At 39.6% G+C, this 25286-nt stretch overlaps 1 protein-coding gene across 4 annotated transcripts in view; it reads left to right on the forward strand.

The window, feature by feature from the left end:
- The window catches only part of TENM2 (teneurin transmembrane protein 2), a 479299-nt gene that overhangs the window by 310981 nt on the left and 143032 nt on the right, over positions 1-25286 (forward strand). For all 4 annotated transcript variants that reach the window (XM_041488023.1, XM_041488020.1, XM_041488021.1 and 1 more), the window contains one exon: positions 7845-8083. In XM_041488023.1, the coding sequence (XP_041343957.1) occupies positions 7845-8083 (239 nt within the window). The remainder of the gene's footprint in view (positions 1-7844; positions 8084-25286) is intronic.

A 25286-nucleotide genomic window follows, 5' to 3' on the forward strand; every position in this document is an offset into this window, starting at 1 on the left:
CTTCAAAATATTTGCCTTTTCCTGGGGTTCCAGCCTCATTTGTTACTTTGCCAGTCTGATTCCAGCCCAGTCACTCAGGGTGAGCCTGAGGACAGCGATGAGAGCACAGAGGATGGAGCAGCAACGTGAGCTGTATCCCAGTGAGCACCATGCAGTGCCTGACCTCAGAGTTGTGGGGTACCACAGCTGGGAAACATCTGCACCCAGTGCAGGAATGGCACTGAGCCTGTGCACAGCCTACGGCAGTCAGGGCAAAAAGCCGAGAACAGGGCACATGAGGAGAGGGATTTAACAGTGGGGGAAAACAATATGAATTTTTTTTAAGAAAGAAATTAAACATCTGAAATGTCCTTAATACCACGTTCACATTTTGTACCACGTTGGGGTGTCAAGATCAGCTGCAGAACTTCTGAGCTGAATATGTAAACTTGAAGTTCCTGATTGTGTTGAAGCTCCAAGCTACAACTGCTCTCTGCAATTGTCTGCCTATTTTCAATGATGTCTCAATATTTTGATATCTTTGTACATGATGCAAAATGTTCTGGAACAGAACAGTGAAACAAAATTTCCTTTCCTTTTGTTAATGTGATTTCCTAGGATATATTGGGCATAACAAACAACTACTTAGAACAGTGAAACAAGTCCTCACTCTAATTTTGCTTTGTCTTTTGTGCCTTTCTCTTACCATTTATTTGCAGCTACAGGTTCATATACTAGAGCAGGTTCTTCCTCTGAGACTGAAGGCTGGGGCAAGAACTGACTCCTTCATTCTCTTGTTCCTGCATGTGAAGGTTGCAGAAAGGTTGTGGGGACTTTACAAATAATTGGAATCTGCATAAATGGATTTTGGACCTGTCTAAAAATCAAAAGCATTTTAAAGAGTCAAGGAAAGCACAGTCAAAAGCATCCCCAAGGACTTTAAACACATTTGGGCCATGTACTTGGAGGATTCCAAAAGCACTGTAAAAAGGTCATTTTTAGCAGGCTACTGGAGTATCATTTTCATAACAAATACAGGCTTGAATAGGAGGGAGAAAAGGGGGAAGGGAAACACTGCAAAAGCAGGATACATAATGATGATTCAGAAAATCGATCTAGATGTACTCCCACTCACGCACACATAAGCTCAAAGAAGTTTTTACTGATTGCAGATAATTGCATGTTTTCATGATCTTGTCGTTTGCATTTTTAACTTCTGGGTTGTGCAGAGTGAGCAGGCAGCATGAGTGACTGCACAGGAATAGACAGGCATGTTTAGGGTCTTTATGAAAAAAAGTCTAGAATTATGTGATTGTGGTTCCTTTTTATTTAAGTTTATGTGTAGACTGATAAATTTCTCTGAGTTTTATTATTCCGGTCTATGACTTACAGAATGGAAGTAGCACTGTTAGTACTTTTTCTTTTTTTCTTGTTAAGTGAGTAGTTGAATTAAGAGATAGTGGAGAGCTTACATGTATGCCTTTTAAAATAGAAGTGTTTTGAAATTATGTTCATTAATTGATGTAGAAAGTTAAAACTGCATGGACCCATTGAAATGCAAAACACTGTTATCATAATCCTCACCACTGGAATAACAAATGGAGGCATTATTGCACTTCATCACTTGGCACTAGGCAGCAACTACTCAGAACCCTGTGGCAAAAAAAAGACAAGGTTTTCTGCTTGAGAAGAGAAAGTTCCTACAGTTCAGTTGATTGAGAGCTGCCTAAATGTTCCTGGATCTGCTGACTGATCCTGCTAGACTTTCATGCACATACATATGCAAAGACCCTGATTGTTTGTGTTTGTGTCTGTAGCTGTGCCTGTTACTCTTTACTAGGCATTAACCAGCAGTTTGATTGCTCTGTTCCTGGGGAATAAACAGTCGTGCAAGAAGGAGATTCATACATTTAAAGGGCAAAGCTGGCTAACTCCCACAAAAGCTGAGTAGGATTCAAGCAGATTGGCTGAGTGGGTGGGCTCACACCTCTTGCTGAGTACCTGGAATCTTTTTGACCACAGAGCCACCAGTCAGGAAGGTGATGTGTGGACCCTGTAGCTCCCTGGAGCTGCTGAGCTGCCATGTGCATGTTCCCCTTCTAGATTTTATGCCTTTCCAGGTTGGTGTTCTCCATCTCAAACTCTCGAGCTGCTTGTGATCCCCAGCTCAGCAGTCTATATATTTCACATAGATATATCTCTCTGTATTTTCCACCTCACCTTTCTCCAGCCTCTGCAGTGTCACAGCTCAGCAGCCTCTGAGCATCCTGGGACAGGGCAGTGCTATGGGGACAAACCAGAGCTGGGAGCACGTGGTGAGAGCCCCCAGAGAACGCTCCAGGGGTCAGCTCACAGTGGGATTAGGCAGAGAGAAGGTTATGAAGGTGTAGCCAAGAGGATCTCAGCTTGCAGATGAAGAGCAGGTGTCCTGTGGAGAGGTGTCCAGCACAGAGCTGTCACGCAGCGCAGGTGTTCTGCTCGGTGCCTTTGTGAGTGATGCCTGCTTGGTTCTGCTCATAATATGACAGATCAAGGTGCCCAAAGGTTGGCACCTGCCTCTCTGTACAGCGCCCTGCCCAGCTGTCAGGCAGTGTTCAGTTACTGTGCTTCACATGTCCAGCTGTGTCTCTGTTAGAGGGTGCTGGCAGCAGCCTCTGTGACACTGCTCTGCTCTCTGCAGTCTTTAGAACACTTTGCCTGGGGATGTGGAGAGCCCAGCCTTAAGGAATCAGCAGCCTTTCAGGAGCTGAGGAGCTGGAGCTGCTCTGGCTGCTGGGGGCTGCTGCAAGGATCAGGAGGTGGCAGTGGGTACAAGTGTGAGCTGCTCATCCTCAATTACTGCTCAGTGTCCTTAGTTCTTGCATCAGTATCTGCAGCAGGCTGAAAATCACTGAAATAGTGTCGTGAGGACTGTCCTGTGTTTCCACAGGCATTTATTTGGGTGTGGGGGTGCACAACACACAGGTGTGTACAATGGCCAGTGGGTTTATGTACGTGTGTATTTGAAATAGCTTTGCACTGAAAAATCTGTCTTGCTGAGTTTGGTCTGTGGATTTGACATGATTGAGACAATTTCTTGTAACTGTACAATTTAAACACAAATAGATAACACTTGTTAGGCTTTATTGCTGGCTTTAGAGTTCTAGGCACTCCAAAGGGTAGAATCTTCTGTGCAGTTTTAGCACATCAACCCTGAGATGTGGAAACGTGGCTGATGGTCCCATGTTTTCTGCAAAAAACTGAGAGAACATACAAATAAATCTGATTTGGGGAAAGACTGGGGCACAGGTAACCAAGGCTTGCACTAGTCTACCACTCAGAGTTCATTTTTTCATAACAGGCATAAGAACAGCTCACATTTTCCCTCAGACTTGGTTTCTTTTTGTTTGGAAGTCAGAAATGTTCCATAAAACTTCACTGTCTGAATTTGACAGCCACTTTGAGGCTTCCACTGACATAAAATGACTCATGGCTAGTTTTTTGGAAGACTTTGAAAACTGCAGAAGGTTTTTTCTTTTTTTTCTTTAATCACAATGAAAGCCAGTGTTTTATGTTCTATATCCCATTGTTTTCTGCTAAGAATAAATGTCCAATAAAATTATAGACAGATGTGATTTTGCCACAGCTTGAAGATATTTTTAAGTCCTAGAAAAACAAAATTGAGCTGTTGCTATTCTCTTGACCTGTAGCTTTTCTATTTATTAATTACTATTAAAAACCCTGTAAAATATAAAAAAGACAATTTAAGGATTACAATTCTCTGTATGCCTTTTTTTTTCTTTCTTCATACAGAATAAGTTTAGGACAGTATGAGGAGGGAAAAAAGCAATTTATGTTAGAAAATGTCTTTTTCTTCCCTTCTATTACACGTTTTCATTGCAAAACCAATTTTTTTTTCCTCCACTCATTCTTGCAGTGTGCTGTCATGACAATTGGTCCAGAAGGGAGGGGGGGAAAAGCTGATTGTTCTCTCAAAGAATATGGAAGTTAATACAGTCTCTGTCAGACCACTATTCCCTGAACACCAGAGGTCCTTTTGACCTGTGGGAAAGCACATGCTAGGGAGAGCTCTGAATTAATGAAGAAAGCAAAATATAACTTTTGCCATTAGTGCACAGAACAGTGCTCAAATGTCCCCTGGCAAGCTCAGCTTTCCCAGATGTCACCTTCCAGGTGCCCTGGTGTGACCCCACAGCAGCAGTGCTGGAAACAGAGGGGAGAATCCTGAATCCTGGAGAATCCTGAATCCTGCAGCCAGAGCATAATTTAAAAGGGCAGCACTGCAGGGTTAACTCCTGTTCTGTGGGCAGCACCCAAGCTCCTTCCACAGCTTTTTCAAGGTCACTGAAATAATAGAATCATCCTAGGCTGGCAACCATATTTTGTGAATTTTTCAGGGTGGAGTTGTCTTACTGATCCACAGAAATTTGGGAGACTGGGCTGAGACTTAGCAAATTTACTCCCATGTTTTCAAAACAGAAAATCAGTCCTGGTCTGATTCAAATTGCTAATGCTTAATTGTGAGGTAGAAAATGTGTTTTTCTTAATTTGTTTGATAGGTGAACAGGTAAGACAGAGAATACAATTTTTTAATTCTTATATACAGTGTATTTGAAATTAAGTGAACTGGTACAAATCAGATCATTTCTTTTCATAAGCAGGCATTGTAAAATGCTCCCAGCCTTACCACTGTGAGGCTGTAATTAATGTTGATAAATGCTCATGTTCTCTCTGTGCAGCTTCAGCCCACAGACAATTGGTTGTACCAGAGCATGTCAAATCTCACATAAAAATATGGCTATAGATCATTGGGTTTAGGGATAGAGTTGAGACAAGTCAATTTATTTCCATTACTAGCTGAATCTGGATTTAAAACTCTGGGGGTCCAAGTGTTTTGTCCATTATGTTCCCAGTCTTTGTGGTGTGCTTTGCTGTGATTCAAGGTACATCTGCTAACCTGGCCCCCAGCTTTGGAATGCAGTTCCAGTTTTCCAAAGTGTCTTGGGGGATATTTAATACATCTTCAGTTAGATTTCTTTTTTAACTTTCAAAGGCAGAACTTATATACTTTCAGGTGGTGTGATGTCTTCTGATAGCTGCCACTTTGTCAGGTGCCCTCATATTGAGACAATTAACTTTCAGCTTTTGAAATGCCTGGGTAGGACAAAATGTGACAAAATTCAGGGCTTATCCAATGACATTCTTTCTTTTTTGCTTTGAGAATGACATCTTCTCCTTTTCAGTCACCTTTTTTTTGCTTCTACCAAGTCCTGATTAGTTTTAACAATATCATAGAGATCCTGTTTGCATGGATAAGTGTTTTGGTTTTCTTTATATACTTTATGTATCTCAAAGTGGATCACAGTAGAGCTGCTTTTTTGTTCTACTTTTTTTGTCTTCTCACATGCCACAGGATATGATTGACATGTTCTATTAAAGCATATCTGGATATTCATTAATTCAATTTTAATGGGAGCAGAGTTTCATTATATATCTGAGTTTACTTTAACAATGCTTTATATTAAAATTTCTGTTGGTGCTGTAGCTACCTTCTCAGCTGAAGAGGACATAAAATTCCTGGGTTTAAAGGCATTTCAGATAAAGACAGTTCCAAGGACTGTAATTTCGAGTTTGGTTGTGAAAGATCTGCTTTTGGGCAGGGAAAGGGTAAGAACTGTCTGTCCAAACCTCAGAGGGTCATTCCTGCCCTGAGGATTCAGGAGGAGAAGGGGTTCTGGGCTGAGGCAGAGATGGCCTGGATGAGAGAGGAGCTCTCCTGCCTGCCTTTGTCGCACTGGGTCTGTCTTCCTGCTGCCCCCCTTGGTCCTCATGCTCCGTGTCATTTCAGTCCCTGGATCCAACCATGGAAGTGCCCTTGTGCTCCCAGCACTGGAGAGCAGCTAGGAAGGACCAAACCTGCTTCTGCTGACAAATTCATCAGGTCCTACCCAGACAGAAGGAGCAGAAGAGTCAATAGACGTGGTGTGACACAACCAGCCCCACAACATCTTTTTCCCATCAGTTACTTTAATTGAACTGTTGCAAAGTAAAGCACCATTTAAAATGAAGGATTCAAGACATCAGACTTTCATTATTTCTTGCTTTCTTGTAGCTGAAAGGTTTTTTTTTATAATTTAAAAGGCTAGTAATTTTAAAGGAAAGTTTTTTAGCATTTACCTTTATTGCTTTTTCTCATAGATCACCTATGATGTGCAGAAAAGTTTTCTAACCTCTAATGTCCCTCACTAATAAAGAAAAAAAGAAGAGTGGTTTTATTTGTTAAAAACCCCCAATGTTTCTATGAAGTAACTGGTTAGAATTAACCTGTTTGAGTTTGACTGCCTATCTGAAGCCTCCAAAGCACAAAGAAAAGGTTATGACAGTGGATAGATACTGCCACTGTTTTTGTCTATTTTCTACAACATTCTAGATTTTGGTCACTGTTGAAAGGGATGTACAAGGCCACTTGGAATATAAAAATCAATAACAAAGGCAATTTCAAAGTGATTTTTCATGTTCATTAATAGAGTTTATAATTGATTTATTTAAAAAAACCCCAAAAACATATTTTCAGAGTTTTTCTTCAAACAGAAATATTTAATCAGAAATCTGGGGAGCCTAGCCAGCCTTCCTTTTACTGTATTTTAACTGTATGCAATTTCTGTGCAATCTCTTATGCTCTGGGTTTTATTTCAAAACAAATGTTTCAAAAAATGCCTTTAAAATCACTCCTGCTATTCTGTAGAATAGGTATGCACTAATCTAGGCTTTACAGTAGGCACATTCATCATGGTGGGCTGGAAAACATACTTGGGAAACACATTTCAGCCTCCAACTTCCAAATTGTTGTTGTCAGTGAGTGACATGGATTTTAAAGCTCTAACAGGTGGTTTGAGAGTGACATACTGGATTGTATCTGAATAAAAATGTTAAACATATTTTACATTGGAAGCAAGACCTGGGTTATTTTAGGCTGTGATTTTGATTTTGGAGATTACTCAGTGTCTTCATTCTGTTTGATTCCAAGAAGCACTTGTTTTTCAGAGCTGTGAAGGGAGAGGGTATGGAGCAAGTCTTCAGAGCTCTCTGTCTTAAACCCAGTGACTTTCTGTGAGACCACAGCCTTTATTCTGTGCTTCTCTTTTTGTTGTTTACTGGGAACGTGTTTGTAGTCAGTTCTTTCTGACTGAGAGAAGTTAATGTAAAGAAACCAGCCTTCCAGTTTGCTTTCTCCATTTCCTCTGTCTGGAATGTGTTGACAGCATTTTCTGAGATTCATTAGAGTGTGTTCTCTTATTTTCTTCTTAACCAGTGTATGGGTAGTTGAAATCCTGGGTTTATCTGCTGAGTCATGTGGTGTTGGTAATTGTCTTAGCTGTTCAAACCAAACCTATGTACTGTTAAACCACAAAATCATGGTTCATTCTAATTCTGGCAATATCTTCTCCTATAGGACTATGGGTTTTGCTCAGTATGTTCTTAGTGGTTTTGCTGGGAGCTTTTGCCAAGAATGTAAATGAGACTCAGAGTGTGGTTTCCTTAGAACATTTTTTGAGTGATGGATTCCACAGGGAACTCCCAGACACTTCATGGGTTGTGCTGGTGTTTTAGCTAGTATGTGGTCAAGTTGCATCTAGTTACAGGAAAGATTAAGAAAGATATCCTGACACTGTATTTTAGTGCCAGTTGTTAAGATCTGGTAGCAAAAAAAAAGGAGAATTTTCATTTCCCTATTTCTTCCCACAAAATCCTTTTTGGTTGAATTTACCAGGCTGTGGCAGCTGGAATGGTATAGGAGCAGGAGATGTTCTCTCTTAACTACAGGACTTGCCATTTTAAACTCTGTTCCATTTTATGTTTTTCAGGCATTTCTTGTTTAAGACATCTTCTGGAACTACTCCGCTGTTCAGCAGTTCTTCCCCTGGTTACCCGCTGACCTCAGGAACAGTTTACACTCCACCTCCCAGACTGTTACCTAGAAATACATTCTCCAGGAATGCATTCAAGCTGAAAAAGCCCTCCAAGTACTGTAGCTGGAAATGTGCTGCTTTATCTGCAATTGCTGCTGCAGTCCTGCTTGCCATCTTGCTAGCGTATTTCATAGGTAAGGCTGTGTTTCCTCTCTCAGATCACATGGCTGCATCACAAAATAAAAGTTCAGCAGATGAAAGGATGGCCAATGTGTTTCAAAAATGCATGTTCGTAGTAAGCAAAGAATATTATTATTCCTTATACTGATTAATGAGGAAAAATAAAATGTTCAAGTCACGTTCACTGTCGTAAGAGCAGTGGAAGCAAGAAATTGATTCAGGATTCTTAACGTGCAGTGTTAACTTTAGGTGTCAGATACGCACATCTCATAAATGGTCCAAACAGAGGGATGTAATGACTTTTTGGTGTAATGCCATATGTTTAAAAAGTATTTAGAAAAAAAAAAGTGATAGGTAGTGAATTCATATAAGTAACAGAAGCCAGTGGCATTTGAATTCAAATATTACCATCACATTCTGCCTTTAGATAAAAAAACCAAAATTATTTTGATTACTGGTTCTCAGTCTGTTTTGGTCTGTGTACCTAAATCCTGGTGGTGTTAAATTTGAATCATTAGATGGTTCCATTTTGCATGCAGTTATTTTCCATATTCCACTCATCCTTAGCATTTTGTAAAGAAAAATATAGAAACTCTGAATGTTGTGTTTATTTCCATGATTCATATATTAATAGTGACCACATTGTTCTGATCCTTTCTGTAGTTTTTTGAGATGTTTTTAACATGATGCTGAGATTTTGTCTTTTTAAATTTAATTAATTTCTGACTTCCTCCCCCTTTTCTGGTCCCCTCTCGTTCTCTGTTGTTGTAGAGGGTTTTTTAGGCATCTGCACAAACTACCAGTGTATTTTGTACCTTTTAAAGTGCCTTTAACAATATGCTGATGACATTGAAGTGTTGCACACTCTTAGGGTCTCTGAGTAAATGGCAAAATTATGGTAGCTTGAGAATATTTTCTGTTAATACTTTCCAGACCTATTCTTTGTGGGATTTATTTCATCTCTGAAACTATTCTCACATATAGCACTCAAAAGATCTATAAAGATGTGCTGAATTTTCATTCTTTTTTATTTTTCTTTTTTTTTTTTTTTTGATCCTATATAACCTGACTCTTCAGGATAGACTCCGTTTTCTAAGAAAAACCCATTCTTCATACTAATGAGCTTCCACATGTGATTAATTTATACAATGGTAGGAGAGAACTGGCTGCCTATTCCTGCTGTCTGTTTAGTCCAGACCTACATCCCAGCACACTGAGTGCTACAGATCTAACCATCTTTCTGCATTGCCCCTGTAGAAAGCCTCAGAAGAATAACAAGCTTAGATTGGTGTATAAATGAAAAGATTGGAAAGCACATAACTCATTGAAGTTGACAGTTATCATACAGCAGCTCCCTGTTAGAGTGATTATGCACATGGGAAATGATATACTGTAAGTTGAACATTTTAATCATGTGCATAACTTTGAAGTGATGGATTATGAAATCTGGTTTTTCCTTGGTATTTAGGTTACTGTAATATTAAGCAAAGCTTTGCAACGTGGTTATTGCTTTTTACACTTTAATTTTTAAGACGAGAGAATGTAAGGCAATGTATTGACTCTTAATAATTGATGAATGATCTATCATTTCAAGTAACGACATAACTGATCCATCTTGACAGAAGTTTTTGAGGTCTTCTTTCCAGCTGAAAGAATGATGAGCACAATAGAGCTGGTAGTGAACACAACAAAGCAGGGTTTAGGAGAGAGTGTTAGCTCAAGGTTTAAATAATGAGAAGTTACCTGACAAGCTTTGTGCCATACACAGGAAAGAATAAGTATATGTCACAGCCAGAAAATAGCTTAAATTAATCCTATGAATAAACTTGATAGATCCACCATGATCATAATTTAGAGTGATGGAAGAGAGAGAAAAGGAAAAACAAAAAAGCAGTGGTGCAGCCTTAGATGCTTGAGAAGAAAAGAAAGGTAAAAGTGAAGTGCTTTTGGTAGGCCATTTATAAAATTAATTCCTTCACTCTCAGCAAAAAATCATACAATTCATTGCACTTGACAAAGAGCAGGAGTAAGAACATCAGCTATAAACTAACCCTTGCTGTCCTCCAACAGTGTGACTTAAGGTGCTAAATCATCTCCTGATTTGAAAAAAGGAAAGGCTTTGAAGGTGCTGCTATTGTATTTCTGCCTTACATGTCCACAAAGAAAATTTCTTGCTCTCTACGATAGCAGAGGTTCCATCACTGGAGTTACATTAGCTAAAAGTAAGAATTATGGGAAAAGTCATCAAGTTTGCAGCCAATGGTTCTGTTCCTTAGGTTTGTCAGGGTATCTGGACTGTGCGAATGTGATTGTATCAGTGCTGGTCAAGACTCTTGCAAATGCAAAATGCAAAAGGCAGCGATGGCAAATATGGGGTAAATTACATTGAAAGAGTGCTTTGAAGTTCTCATACTCTTCAGGATTTCTAAATGAATTGTCCTATCATAAAAGGGATGGGAGAATTTATATGGGTGGATCACTGGAAAAATTATGTCTACAGGTTTAAACATAGGACTTTGAGACTACAAAATATTATAGCTGCCATGAAAAAAAATATAATGAGGGTGATTTAAAGAGAGAATAAAAAAAAAATGATAACTGATGGAAAAGAAAAATTATTTTAAAAATTATTAGGCATTCCTACTGCCTTTTCTCCAACACACAACTAAAAATACAATGAATGAAATGAAAAGGCAGCATGTTTAACGCCCTAAAAATAAATTCATAGTGCATAAATAACCTTTGGAACTTTTTGCCACACTACATAATTGATGTTAAATAAAGATACTACTGGGATTTTAAGTTAAACATTTGTCAAAATAATGGCAATGTGCCTTGTTAGAAGGTAACTTAGGGTTTTATTTTCTTTTTTAAGATACATATAGATTGATGGTTTATATCATAATATGTCATCAAAGTCTGGCTATTTAGATAGACTCTTCCTTTTTAGGCCAGTCAGTACCACTGTTATCTGAAATTTTCTAAATCTTCCTCTGCAAACTACCCTGACTGATGTCTGGGAAAAAGTTCTGCAGGTCTGCAGTGGTCCAGGGCACCTGTTTGTGCAGAATAGGCTTGGTTCTGTGTGCAGACATTTTCCCTCTTAGACAAAATGGTCTATGCCTGAATTCCTTGACATTGGCAGGGTTTCTGCAGAGACTTTAACACAGATCAAATTCACCAGGTTGAAAATAACTCAGGTGACTTTTGGTCTTCTTGTTAAAGAACTAGACAGAGGGAAAAAGTGCAGATGGGGTGTATGAAAGAGCACTTTAAGATGTTCCTATGGCCAATTGTTGTACTATTTTTATTAATAGAGGATAGGGAAAAAGGCACTTCAATTAACTTTTCCATTACATGGCATACACCAGGCTGGCTGCACATTTAAAGCCAGGTTTGTGACTGCTCCCTGTTTCCTCAATAGCCAGATGTGAACAAAATGCAGAGTAGTAGTTGCTAGTATTGCACAACCTTCTGGTAAACTCCAGCATGCAGGATGGAAATGAAATTGTCCCACAGTCCTCTCTGAGACTTGTGCCATTTCAGAAAGCCCAGGAGTTATTCCTGTTATCCAGGGGTGACATATGAAGAATGTAGAACCAGCCATTCAAATTAGGACATCCTGAAGATATTGGGCTGGTGGTAAAACCCAGTTACAAGAAAGTAATTTATAAAGTGTCAAAAGGAAAGCATATACCACACATATTGTCTTTGTCAGAGTGTTCACTTCAGAGGTTAAGGGAGTGATGAAAGCATTTGTCATGTTAAATTAGTTTTTAGCTCTTTTGATTCATGCCAAAGTTGGAGGAGAAAAATATAAAAAAGAAGAAAGAAGGAGGGTAAAAAGAGTCACCTTGTATTTTTCACAAAGTAATTGCTGCCAAACATAAATACCACATTTTTGTAAGCCCCTATGCTGCTCTGATTTCTGCCAATCTATCTTTGAGCATCAAAGAACATCTGACCATCAACATGTCAGTACATTAAAAATATGGTAATTTAAATATTTAGACTTTCCTGTGGGGGGAAAAACCCAAAAACCTGAACTGTTATTTCCTGTGGAAATTAAAAGCTGTGATGGGTTTAAAGATGTTTCACTTGAAAATGGTGTCTTGATACTCACACTGACACTTATAGATATTGATGATATTTTTTCTGCTATCATATGCAAGAAGATACAAGAAAAATAAAAGAAAAATTACATAGACCATGAGAGCAGCATTCTTGCACCACACCCTCAGTGCCTATGTTGGACATGAAAGCATTATTAGTCATTTATTCCTCAGTGTTATTTGACCTTAAAGACACATGAGGTTTAAGATAAATTTCAGGTTTCTGCATAAACTTGAAATAATATATTCACTTCAGTGCCACTGAAAGGACTGAATTGCCAAAGGGTCTGGCAGTTAATTAAGCAAATGAAAATGTCCTTCTTTTAGAATTTGAAATAAGAACCTGAAAAATAGCTATTCACAGACCAAAAAATACATTGAAATAAATGGTTAATTTATATAGTTTTTCTGTTTGTACCACAGAAGTATTCCTTTGTTTCTATGAGAGTCAGACAAAAAAATCTAGAAGGATTTCTGACTTGGAAGTAGAAGTCTCATCTTTGGATCAAATATCTGTACATGGTACAGTTTGCATAAAAATTTTATCCTTCATTCCCACATTTCTTCCCAGTCCGTTTTTTGCTCATGTAAGTGCTTGGATGAAGTTTGTTGTTCATTCATGTTTGTAAGTTCTTCTACTCCTGTCAGGTTGTCTTTTTGACTCTGATTCCACAGATGACCAGTCACTAAAATAGGTTGCTGAAGTGCCTGTCTAATGTACCCACTAATTTTTTTTTCCCTCTGAGTTGTACTTTACAATCAGGAGCTTCCATTTCATTTGATTTTTTTATCTTGCATTTGTTTATTACTTGTGCAGTCAGAAAACCACAGCCTTTGTCTTGTCCAGACTTCACTGAAATCAAACTTGCTAGACATTTTGGAAAGCAAGACTGGAAAAGGGAAAATCATGCAAAGCTGGAACCTCTGAGAGGCAGAGGGCATCTGGCTGCCAATCACTGTGATCAGATTCACTTGAAATCAATGTAAACCAAGGGAATGCTGCATCTTGCAAGATTAGCTGATGACAGAAGGTTCTGTTCTTAAATTTGCATTGAAAATAGGTGTCAGTTAGGGGCAATAATTAAATTTTAGAATATGCCTGTCATATTTTAAATGTCACACATTCAGTGATTCTTATTGACTGCTATCAGTCAATCTGAGTGAGAAAAGCGTGGTAGTAGCTCAATGAGCTTGTCTGATGCTACCTCTGAGGAGTTTTAGGAAAAAGCATCTGGCTTCATTCCATTAAAAAAATAGATGCTAGGATTGGGAATTTTGGTGCCTGTGTCCAGGAAATTCAGGTGTGGCTTTTTAGCCTAGCAAGTGTCCCTTCCCTATTCCACAGTCCAAAGGTGTGAGATTCATTATGTTACCAAGACACTTCTCCTGGAGACAAACTGCTCCAGCTGCACTTTGTGCTTCATGTCACAAAGAACAGGAGGACTCTGACATGAAATTCCTTGGGTATAGTTTTCCTGGGCTTTTCCTGAGTCAAAAGCCAAAGCTTGATCCACAGATCTGTTCCAGGAAAAGCCAATGTACTATTGTTTTGCCTAGCAGAGATCTCGGGGAGAAGGAAAGGAGGAGGATTTCAGTGTGGAGGGGCAGGCTCACAGCCGGGGCAGTTCTATTCCTGTGGGACATTTTCATACCGTGAAACTCAGCACTTGGAACTGGAGTGAGACCAATGTTCCCATGACTCCCACAGTGCTGTCATGTGCTCAGTTCAGCTCTTGCAGTTGAAAACCTTTCTTGCTCAGCTACCAGACTGAACATACTCTGAAGCCTTGGCAGGAGACAGGGGACAGAGAGGATCACAGAATGTTTTCTTCCATGTGTTACTGGAGTTGTGTTTTCAGGGCACGTGTTGGGTTGTTAATGCAAATTGCACAGCACAATCTAGGATGGGTCTGAGGAAAGGTTTTTCACACATGCTGGTAGTGCTCCCCAGGAGCTGTTAAAATATATTGCTTTCAACTTGAGTAAAGAAACACAACTGCCTCATCAGTGCTTGCTGTCCTGGCTGTGCCTGCACTGCTCAGAACATTGCTTGGCCAAGGTTAGTGCCACAGAAAGGAGCAGTGTGATGTGACAGGAAAGAAATGGCCAACCCAGACACTACAGAGAGATGCTGTTTACAATTAGTCATTTATTAGTACAGTCTATTTATATAACAGAAATGTTGGGGTTTTGAATCATAGCTGCAAGAATGGCTTCCTCAGAGGTGCCTTCTCTTTTGTCTCTCAGTTGTGAAGTACAGGTTGTACTTCACGTGCCCTTGCCATCTTCCCATGCACAACCTAGAAAATATGCTGGATTTCATGATGGCTGTGTGACAGAGCCTATTCTCACTTTGATCAGTGCAAATACCTAATATTAGGAATGTTTTAGTGGTCCGGGGTTTAATCCCATAATCACAGCTTTGTCAGGGCAAAGAGATAGCAGAGATAAGTAGATGCAGAATGAGACTTGCAGGAAGCCGGGGGGCAAATGATGAAAAAATGTTGAGATATTTTAGTGAGACATGCTTTATAACCCAGCCCAACAAACTGAGATGAGGCCATTTTTCAGGGAAAGGGTAAGCATAAGGGATATTGAAGATTAAATTTTGCTAACATAATGCCAAGTCAGAGATACCTGTCAAATAAACCTGTGGTCATTCTCTCTGAAAAGTCAATGTTCAATACCACTGTAAAATGTCTCATTTCTTCCTAGGGAAGCATTGCTCTGTTAGCCATTATTTAGATTGAGATACCAGTTGATCATTTATAGATTCATTTATATTGATTATTTGTTTCTTTGTTGACTCACTGTGTTGTTTTGCACTCAGTATGCTTATGGATTTTATTTATTTAAGTATAGCAGTACATATTTGCCTTTAGGAATCGAATTATTGCTCTGTGGGTTCATAGAGTCTTGAAAGATTTGACATGGATTTTGTAAGTGTGGCTAATGTAGCTCTTAAAGCAGCATTATGAATGTCATGAAAAAAACCCCACACAAATAAAAAATACTTAAGTGTACTACAGAGACAAGAGAATATTCAAGGAATACTCAAGGAACTTGAAGGAAGACAAAATAAAAAATTGGAATTAAATTCAGTTTGTGAAAATAATAAGACAGGGTAACAAAGTAGGGAACTTATGGAGCAAAAGAAGTTGAACAAATTGGAAGAGAAATGACATATCACAGAAAACTTTACTCACCATATAATATAATGGGATGAATTGAGCACAGTGTGTTAAAAGCTGTTTAAGAAAGAGTTTTCAGGTTTATTTCAGCTTTTGCTTATTCAGGGTTTAATTTTATGTAGTCTTGCATCAGACTTTGACCTGCCTTCTCATGTCACTACTCAGATCCCAGCCATCATATATATTCTGTATGTCCAGTAATAAAGTCATTGACTTGCCAAGGTCAGACAGTTTGAACAGCTAATACACCAAATGTGTGTGATGGTGTGCCTTGTTATTAATTCCTTAGAAGATAGCCTTGTAGCTATAAACAGGAAAAATGACATCTTCTGTGACAACCTGTCTGACCCCCGGGACAAATTTTGCACTCCACATTTGGGTTTGCAAGGTTATAGGATGATTTGTTTTGGAAGGGACCTCTGGATTCCTCTTCTGCTTCAAATGGGTCATCTCTTATGTCCATTCTGCTCTTGAAGACCTCCAAGGACAGAGATTGTGTGTGGCTTTATCTTCTTCATGACCTGGAGGTTCCAACAGGCTGCTTTGAATGGGTAGAGACAGGCCGAAAATTATTTTATTTATTAGAGCAATGTGCATAGAAAGCAGAGGCTCCCTTTTGGACTGGTGCATGTATACTTTATAGTCAGCAAACTCTGAATTTCCCATAATCATTTCTGACATCTGAAGCTTGGACTGCAATGCCAAAGTGAAGAATGTAGATGGTTAGAAAAATCATGTTTTGACTTGTATGTTGAGCAGATTTGATAATGAGAGAATCAGTATTGAACCCCACTGTGTGATTATAAAACACTCTTAATGTCTTTATCTTGGCTATTACTAAATAATTACTAGGAAAGGCAAGCATTTGTATTAATGCAGTTTATTAATGGAAAAGGAATTTCATTCTCTAATGTTGATCTTACATAACCTTACCTAAAACTGTAAATATGCTCTAGGTTTAGTTTGTTTTCTTCTCTGGGGTGTCCAGATTTATCCCTCTGTGTCATATTTAATTTTTAAAATGTACTATACATAATGCATAACAGTGCTGCAGTTAATTGAATTTCAAGCTTTATTTTAATTTGCTGGTTGGTTGATCAGCTGATTTCCTCCAACATTTTTCTTACTAAACACTTTCTGAGAAAAGCACAGAACAGAAAATGTTTCCACATGCTGCTGCCAGTGTGGCAGAGCAGGTTCCCCACGTGCTGCATAACAAGGTGTCTCTGTGTCTGTGGCACCTCGCTTGCCTTGCAGGAGTCAGCCTGGAGTAGACAAGGCTCTTGGAAAGATCAGACAGTCTGTTCCATAGATGCTGCTCATCCCTGCATGTTAACAGTTGTTTTGTTTAAATTTGGGTGTCGTGCACTATTCCTGCAGTGCTCTTTTGTATTTTCTTTATATTTGCATCTTCTTCTTTCAATTCACTTATTTCTCCTGCAAGAGGCTTCCCACCTTCTGCGAGGTGCAGGTGGCTGCAGGTCTCTAGTGCAGGGACCAGAGGGTGAGGGATGAGCTGGGGGTGCAGGGGCTGCTCAGAGGTCTCCATCCATGCTGGCTGCAGCAGAATGCCAGGGATCCACTGCTGCTGCTCAGGACCCAACTTCAGATAGAAAATGGAATTATGTGCAATTGTACTCCCAGCGACTAGAAAACCATCAAGAGATTTCATTTCTCAATTGAGATCTTTTTGCTACAGCGTTGCCTCCTAAATATGGAAGCCATGAAACCTGTCTGTAATTCCAGGGGAGCTGGTTCAATCCAAGGCAGGTAGGTTGTCAACAAACTCAGGTTTTGCTCCTGACAGTTGGAATTGGAGTTGTGAGGGTAATATTTTCTTTTGCAGAAGGAAGATACTCCTTCTGTCAGACTATACTGTCACTAGAGGATTTCTGTGTTCAGTTATTAAAAGCTTTAAAAGAGAGGTAAATAGTGCTTGATATGCTGAGAAAATTAATGAATGCTAGGAAAATGTCAGAAGTACACAGCAAGTATCCCAAGGTAATATAAGAGTAGATATGAACTTGTGACATTTTTGCTGGTCTGTGGAAAATGCAAAAGAACCTCAGACTGAAAGAGAAGAGAAGCAATTTCACAGCAGGCGCACTAAAATGACCAGAGCTGGGAAATGGAGCACCAGAGCCCCACGTACCTCATGGTGCTGGGTCACTGTGCCTTTAGCATCTGAGCCTTCTCCAAGGACAGACCTGTGCATGTTAGTGAGAATGTGGTGCAGAGATGGGACCTGAAAATAGAGAATCTTGTTAAAACTGGCCACAGGGTAGCAGGGGGCAGCAAGAGAAAAGATATGCAATTTAGGCTCATATGATTTATTGAGCCAAAAATTTATTTTACCTGTTGTTTCTTTCTTCATACACGTCCCCTTTTACATCATGAGACTCTGTTAATCACTGATATGCAAAAGTCCAACCACATGAGAAAAGAGAGACCATAATGGAGTCTGCTCATTAAAAAAGCTCAGAGATCTGATTAGTCTTACTCTTGCAGGGGGAGTTTGACTTTTTTTAAAAAACATTTTCATGTAATTTTAACTCTTTTCATGTTGTCTTCATGGCCAGAATCTGAACCTTAAAACATCAAAGTTCTTATACAAGTGTTTAGGGATTTGGTGCTTGGTTCATGAACGGTATTAGTCTTTTCCAACCAGAAGAATTTTTCTGCACCTCTGGAGGCTTCCTGAAAATCCTAAAACAAATAATAGAAAAATAGTGATTTAAAACCTAATTTCTAATACAAACCAGCTCTGGCTGTCTAGATGAAGAATAAGCTTCAATAAATGGGAGACAGACGCAGCCTCTTCAGTATGAAGAGCAGCGAGGATGCAGAAATAGAAATAGGTTTTTCATTACTTGAGGGATTATACTTGGGCCAGAAATGCCAAATATTCTGTGGACCGCAGCTGCACTTTCAGTCTGCTGCTGTATTAGCTGGTAATAGTAAAACAATGATGTGGTGGTAGAGACAGCTATTTGTTCTCAGAAATACAGAAAACTTGTTTTCCCTTTCGTTGCTTGGATTGCCATCTTGTCCTCCATGGCATGTCCTAAACTTCTGTCCTATTGCAGTAAATGGGCTACAAATTAAAATGTACATTCTCCTTGAGCACCACCTGAGGATGCTCCTCCAGCTGCTGATGTGCTCCCTGAGCCAATTTTTTCTTCTGTCCTTGTGACACTCCTTAGTCAATTGAAGGGCTCGTTATTTCCTTGCACAACTGGGTCAGGGCAATTGCCTGAGCAGCCGTGGGCAAGTGCCATCCATTAGACCTGCAGCAAGGAAGGGAAGGGGCTGCTGTCCCTGGGAGCAGGGAATTCAGAGATGTTCAGGAAAAGAGCAGGATCCATCCTACTCCTCCACTGTTCTTCTGTCACTTGACCAGCACTGCTCACTTTCATATTAACAGAGAGACTGGAAATAGTTTTGTTTTCAGGATGTAGCTCAGTGGAGGGTTTCACTCAATCTCATCTGAGAATATTTGTAAAGGGGAATTACTTAAGTTAAAAAGCTGTGGCTTTCATCTCTTTAGATTTTTTCTCTTAGATATCTGACAGAATGAGTTTTATCTTTTCCTTTAGGCCAAATAAAGGTTTTAACAACATTTAACACCATTCTCTTCATCTTTAAATTTTTTTCTCCTGTCAAAAATCTATGCATTTCTTGTCTATAAAAACCAACCTGAAAGCAGTCTGCTTAACTCCATTTCTCCATGCTATGAAGCATTGTTTTAATATGTTGTTTGACTTTTTACACTGAACATTCATAAATCATTCATCTTTTTTCCCATATTTACCATTAGAAAACTGTAAACAACTAGAACAGAAAAAGGCTTTTAAACACAGTGCAATTTGCTTAACATTGCTTTGGCACTCCTGGAGTAACAAATATACAGCAGGTACCTTAGCAGTGGGAGTTTTCTCTGCTTTGCTTGTCTGTGTGTTTCAATGTAAAGACTCCTATGTTGCCCATGGTTTGAGAAGCCAATATTTGGTACAGAATTCACTGTTTCATTGAATTTGGAATTCCTGGATACCATTTCAAAGCTGTCAGCATGCCAACCTGCATTTCAACTCAGGTCTGAAGGAGGAGACCTTTGAGCAGCTACTGTTAGCAGGGTGGTGGAGTTTTGACGTGAGCAGTTCCAGTGCAGTGCAGCTGAGGGTTCAGGTCACCAGGCAGTGCAGCCTGCCAGAACAATCCATGCAGTCCCTAGGTTCATTCTGGCACTCTTTTTCCAGGGCCCTAGTGTCACAGGAGAAGCAAGAACTACAAGTTGTGGATTGTTCTGCAAACCCTGCTCTGGCAACTCTGCTGCTGGGACCTTGGATTTCCAGTTTGCCCAGTGGGTGCCTTTGCCTGGGACCAGTGTGGGTCACTGATGAATCATTTCACAGGGATGGGGCAGCACAAGGCCTTGTGTTGCCTTCATAAAATCAATCTTATTTGTTATCTTTTGAGTATGGAGCCTTATTCTAAGCAGAGATCTTTGCCTTTGCTAATAGAAAGGTCCAAACCAAAGCTCAGGACCCAAAGCTTAGGAATATCAGTTCCCTTAACATATTTCCATTTTTCAGCTGTAAGCTATCCTTTACATACTTTCAGCAGATTTTGTTTTAAATGCTCTCCATTAAGAGTTTCTGCTGAGTGCTACAACTTGCATACTCTGACAATCCCAGAGCAGTTTGCAAAAGAGGTAATGGCTGCATGTACTGCACACCTAGCTTTTTCTTGAGTATAGTGGTGACTCTGGAATCGTCAATATTTTTTATAGCTGTAAAAAGCAGTTTCTTTAGTTCAGTGTTCAGGGGTTTGACACGTGAGTAAATTACTGAATAGAGTAGGTCACCAGTAAGCACCTGTGTGAATGCTGTTAGCCAAAATTTGTGAATTTTTTTTAGATTCAGTTTTACTGTATGACCTCAATTCTTTCTGTTTTCAGAGACAAAAGATTTTAATAATTTCTTGCAAGGCAAAACAGGCCTCAAACACCAAATGTTAAGATTTGGGAGTTTGGAGGTAGCAGAAATTCAGTCTTTCACTTGGCTTAGTAACATTGCTCATGAAAATCTTCTGATGAAAGAGTCACTCATCAGAGGGCAGGAGAATGGCTTTGAAAGCAGTTTGGCTCTTTTGAGCACTCACTCCTCAGCAGGTCGCAGTTCCAGTGCTCAGGCACACAGTACTGGTAGGGAAAGGGGAAGGTTTGCCGTTGTGTGGAAGGTAAGGGTGAAGCTTTGTTTCCTTTGGCTGGAAATTTAAAACCAGTCATGTCCTTTCTTGGCTGAAGGAAAACACCAATCCTAGATGTTCCCTCCTCACTTGCAGGGTCTGTAGGACTGTGGGGCTTCTTCCCAGCCCCCTCTGCTGGGGTGTCCTTTGTTAGATGTGATTTATGCCAACGTGCAGTGTGCGCTCAGTCTTTAGAAAGTCACGCGATTTATCAGTGCCAGCGCTGGGCTGGGGAGGCCTCTGAAACCTGTGTGTGTCACCTCCATGAAAATATCCCCTCTGTCAGCTCAAGCACTGGGACTCCTGCAGTCATTAATCCCTGGTTTTCAGTTGTATAAATGCCCCACGTGCCATTTACGAATAGAGACATTATTGCTGAGCATGAAATGCCATTTCAGTTTGAACTCTGACTAGTCTGCTAAGATAAAGATAATGTTATTCTATGGTAGTTTTACCTTTCAAAGCTTTTTCTAAATATAAGCAGTTTTTCCCTAAAGCCTTTTTGTGGAAGTCAAAGGTCTGGATTGAAATGGCAAGATCATAATAGAGTTTGGGCTGCAGATTACAAAAAGGCCAAATTTGTAGACAGAATTATATTTTACATGTCTCTAGCTTGCTCATTGTGTTTTTGTGTACAAATATGTACAAATTGAACTGATTTCTCTATAGATTTTACTGATTTATTTCCCCTGCTTTTTGTTGTGTGCTACTAGATGCTCTTTAGTCATATCCACATAATACTTTGTGATGTACTAAAAGTAAATAATATTACAATCAGCTGACAGAAACGATGAGCATATTTCCCCTACTTTTTAGCTTGCTTATTTCATGTGTTTCTACAGAGTTTTACCCCAGGCCCATTCTTGAAAATTGTCCATGTGTGCTGTTCTGAAGTTTGTTAGAAATGCACGTCAGTAAAGTCAGGAAAGGGAACATTTATCATAGTCTGTCTAAACTTTTCTGCAGCAGGGGAGAAGTTTATAAAAAACAGCTGTGACAGTAACTGGAAATAGTTTTATTTTCTTTTGTGAAATTTACAGTATCTTGAAGCATTCAGCATTTTGGAGGAATCTAGTACGTATTGCCACCAATACTTGTCGTGAATAATAAAATTGTACTCTTATGAGGAGGAGTGTTCCTCAGAGCCTTTGTTACTGCAGTGCCGTGCATTGGGTAACTTAAAGTGTGGCTTGGGGTCACTGAACACTAACTCCAGACTCTCCCAACAGATGTGCAGATCGGCTGGGTCTGTACAAAGCCACCCTTCCCTGTGCAGGCTGGTGTGAAAAAGGGCACCAGGGAAGGTCTTTAAGCACAAGATACTTAGGACAAAAGCAGTTTGTCTCCCTAACTCTCGCCTTGACAGAATGGGTTTAAAACCAGAGAAAACTCGAGCTGAAAGTGTTCTTGGACACCTCTGAAGCTTTGAAGGCAAGTTCTCTGTTCCCTGGCTGAAGGTCAGATCAGCCTCCCGTGAGGCAGGGGTGGGGGAAGCAGGAGGCAGAGCAGATTTGTCACTTGCTCATCCTTTGGTGCAGGATCCTCTGGATGTGACCGTCCGTCCCTGCCTGCCCTTGGCGGCGGAGCCGGCGCCACTTCCCGGAGTCTCCCTGGCACCATCAATCTGCTGCACGGGCTGGGAAAACAAATAGCACTGTGTCCCAGCCAAGGGCTCACAGATGGGGCCAGTTCTGCTGTCCTCTCACGAAATCTAGCTAGAAAATTGATAACCAGCTTTTCCAACTGAAACTGAAATAAGTGAGGCCCAGATCTGCAAAAGGAATTCTGTGTACCACTCCATAGCACTTGCATTAAGGTTGATAGATTTCTTTTAATCATTTTTTTTCCTTCCTCTACTCCCCAGATTGTGTTTCCTTATGGGTATTTTAATTCTTAACCGTCTGTACGTCTTGATGACCCAGCTATTGCTATTTCTTTCAAGAAAATGCAGTTTATTTATACCTTTTGATTGTATTGAGCAAAAGCCTACATTGTGGTGCTCTCATAATTAAACACAAGTTTGTGTAGAAGCCAGTATTGTAAATTTTGTTTTCCTTAAGAAAAAAAAAAAATAGCATCTGATTTAAGAGCAGTAAAAAATTTTGTAAGTTTTATTTATTTGTAAAGCGATAGCTGCTGTGATTGAAATTAAACATGGTATCATGCTGCTTCTGATTAATTCTAGCACAGAGGAGCCAAAAAATAACTTGATTTTTCTGTAAATAGGCTAAATTAACATCTGGTAAATAATGATAGAGGAATTGAAAAGAAAGACAAAAGTTTTATTATCTGCTCAATGAAATTACTTAGTCATTTTTTAAAAAAATAATGCTTGAAGTTAAGGTTATGAGTCACTGTTTTGCAGAATTTAGATGAATAATAGTTAATGCTAATTTAGCTTAGAAGCATTTTACTGTGGGGAAAGTAAATGTTATTATTCCTGCACTCCAGATGGCTAAACTGAGTTTCAGTGATGTATATATTTTACATTACTGTAAAAAATGGATCTTAGGTCTGCTGGTTTTGAGTGTCTTTTGAGGAGTATCAGCCTCTATATTCTGGTATTTAAAAGTATCATAAGAACTAAATGTAAAGAAGAGCACTGCGTTTCACAAAGAAGTAACAGCCCAAGGTGGTGAAGTGTGATAGACAATCCGTGCCTATTGAGACAGCAAAGCATGACAGGCAATTCCTGGCTCTTCAGGTAGCTCAGGAGGAGAGATCTCTGTGTGTGGGGGGGGGGGATAATGAAGAGGCTTCTTCACCAAGTGCTGGAATGATAACGTGAGCTGCACTATACTCACTCCCCAAAGAATCCTACACGTTCACATCACATTTGGAGCAACGTTTACACAGTGTTTTCCCTCACAATGGGCTAAATCATTTGTTCTGGCTAACATCTCAACACCTTTACTGGTGAATAGTTAACATTAGTAGTTATTTTATTGAAGAATACCAGTATATACTTTTTGAGTTCTGGTATTCTATTAAAATTTAAGGTGCAGGTCAGCAGAAGTTTGGGGATCTATGTGTCAGAGTTCTTTCCCCACTCTCCTGCTCTGCCTTGTCCCAGCTCATTTGAATTTCCCAGGTAACCGTGCAAGGAGAGAGCTGTAGCCTTGAGTGGTACCAAATCAATTAAAATCTTCCTCTGGCCTCTCGGGGTGCAGGACTTGCTCTCCAAGCACAACCTTGTCTATCCAGTTTTATTTCAGGACCCCAAGTTACTGTCTGGTGGGGCAAGGTGTTGTTCTTCATGTTCGTTTTCTGGGAAATTCTGCTTCCATTTTCCTTCTGTAAGCTGAGCAGAGGGGAAGTAGAAATCAGCACTGCCCTGCTCTGAGCTGGTTCTGTTGAGGGGAACAAAGCCCCTGGCTTTAAGTTAATTCTTCGTGCTGCCAGAATATCAAGCATGACACCCTTGGCCCACATTCAGTGTTAAGCCAATTTTTACTATTGTTTTAGCTGAGATATATCCTTTATAAGTACAAAGAAGCAATTTCTTCAGAGCAGGAGTGAAGCTGGACCACTTGAGGAACTTTTCAGTGCTACTCCTATTCTGAGAATAAACGGCAAATATCAGGTTCTGGGACCATCACTCCAGTGTCTTATTAGCAGTCAACTTAAAAAAAAATAAAGAGTAGAAGTGTAACCTAATGTGGCAGAAGGTGTAATAATAAAATATTTTACATTAATGCTCTGATCTGAAGGGAAGAAAGAAGACAAGCTTTATTCTGTTTTCAGTACAACTTGATGAAAAAAACTTCACAGAACAAGGACAGAGAACCATGTGTTATTTCTGTTCTCTGGTTTTCTTTTCAGATCCCAAACCCCTAGTAAAGCTTTCAAAATTACTCTGCTTGAACGGTAATCTGCTTTTTCCCACCTTTGGTTTACTCATCTATCTTCTAATGCTGATGCTCCACACTCCTCCTTCCAGTGCTGTCAGGTGTAGGAGCAGTTGTGCTTTGTGTTTGTGCTACGGTTAGTGATGATAACGTGTTTTCTCATTTAAGAATCTGCAGGAATCTTCATTCTGATTCCAAGGAAAGCAACTTGTACGTTACTACTCGGGGGGGAAAAAGATAGGACTTGAAAAAGAAAGATAAAATATAATGAGATTTGAGTGTTAGCAGTACCTGTTTGAGTATGATGTCAACAACTCTGCCAAAATGCCCAAATTGCTTTTGAAAATTTTAATAGATTTTTGTGGAGAAGATGGTGAATATTTTGATCTTGACAATACAATTGTGATTTCCTCCAAACCTGATACAGATTAAACTGAAGAGACATTGCAAAGATGCTTTAAATAATTTCTGTTTCAGTGATACAGATTAATAATACTAGATTTATTTTTCTTGATCACTAGTGTTTGTAGAATTTTACTCAGTTTTTTGATAGCTTTTCATTATTCGATTTCTCTGTGGAATTAGTGTAAAAATTACATGTTTCCTTGTTGATGTATATGAATGGAAACACAGCTGGGTATGTCTCATTTTAGTGCTTTGAAGATTGCTCTTTAAGTGCTTGTGTTCTGGTGCCACAGCAAAGTTGTGCAGTGAACTGTGCTACTGAAAGATTCAATAGCTTCAATCTACAGCATTTGTGTGCCTCTGCCTGAGCCTTTCTGCCCCTAGGTCGCATGTGCAAAGACAGTAAGAGTCCTC

This window comes from Pyrgilauda ruficollis, unplaced genomic scaffold (genome assembly GCF_017590135.1).
Source record: "Pyrgilauda ruficollis isolate IOZ18807 unplaced genomic scaffold, ASM1759013v1 scaffold86, whole genome shotgun sequence".
In the NCBI taxonomy this organism is placed as follows: domain Eukaryota; kingdom Metazoa; phylum Chordata; class Aves; order Passeriformes; family Passeridae; genus Pyrgilauda; species Pyrgilauda ruficollis.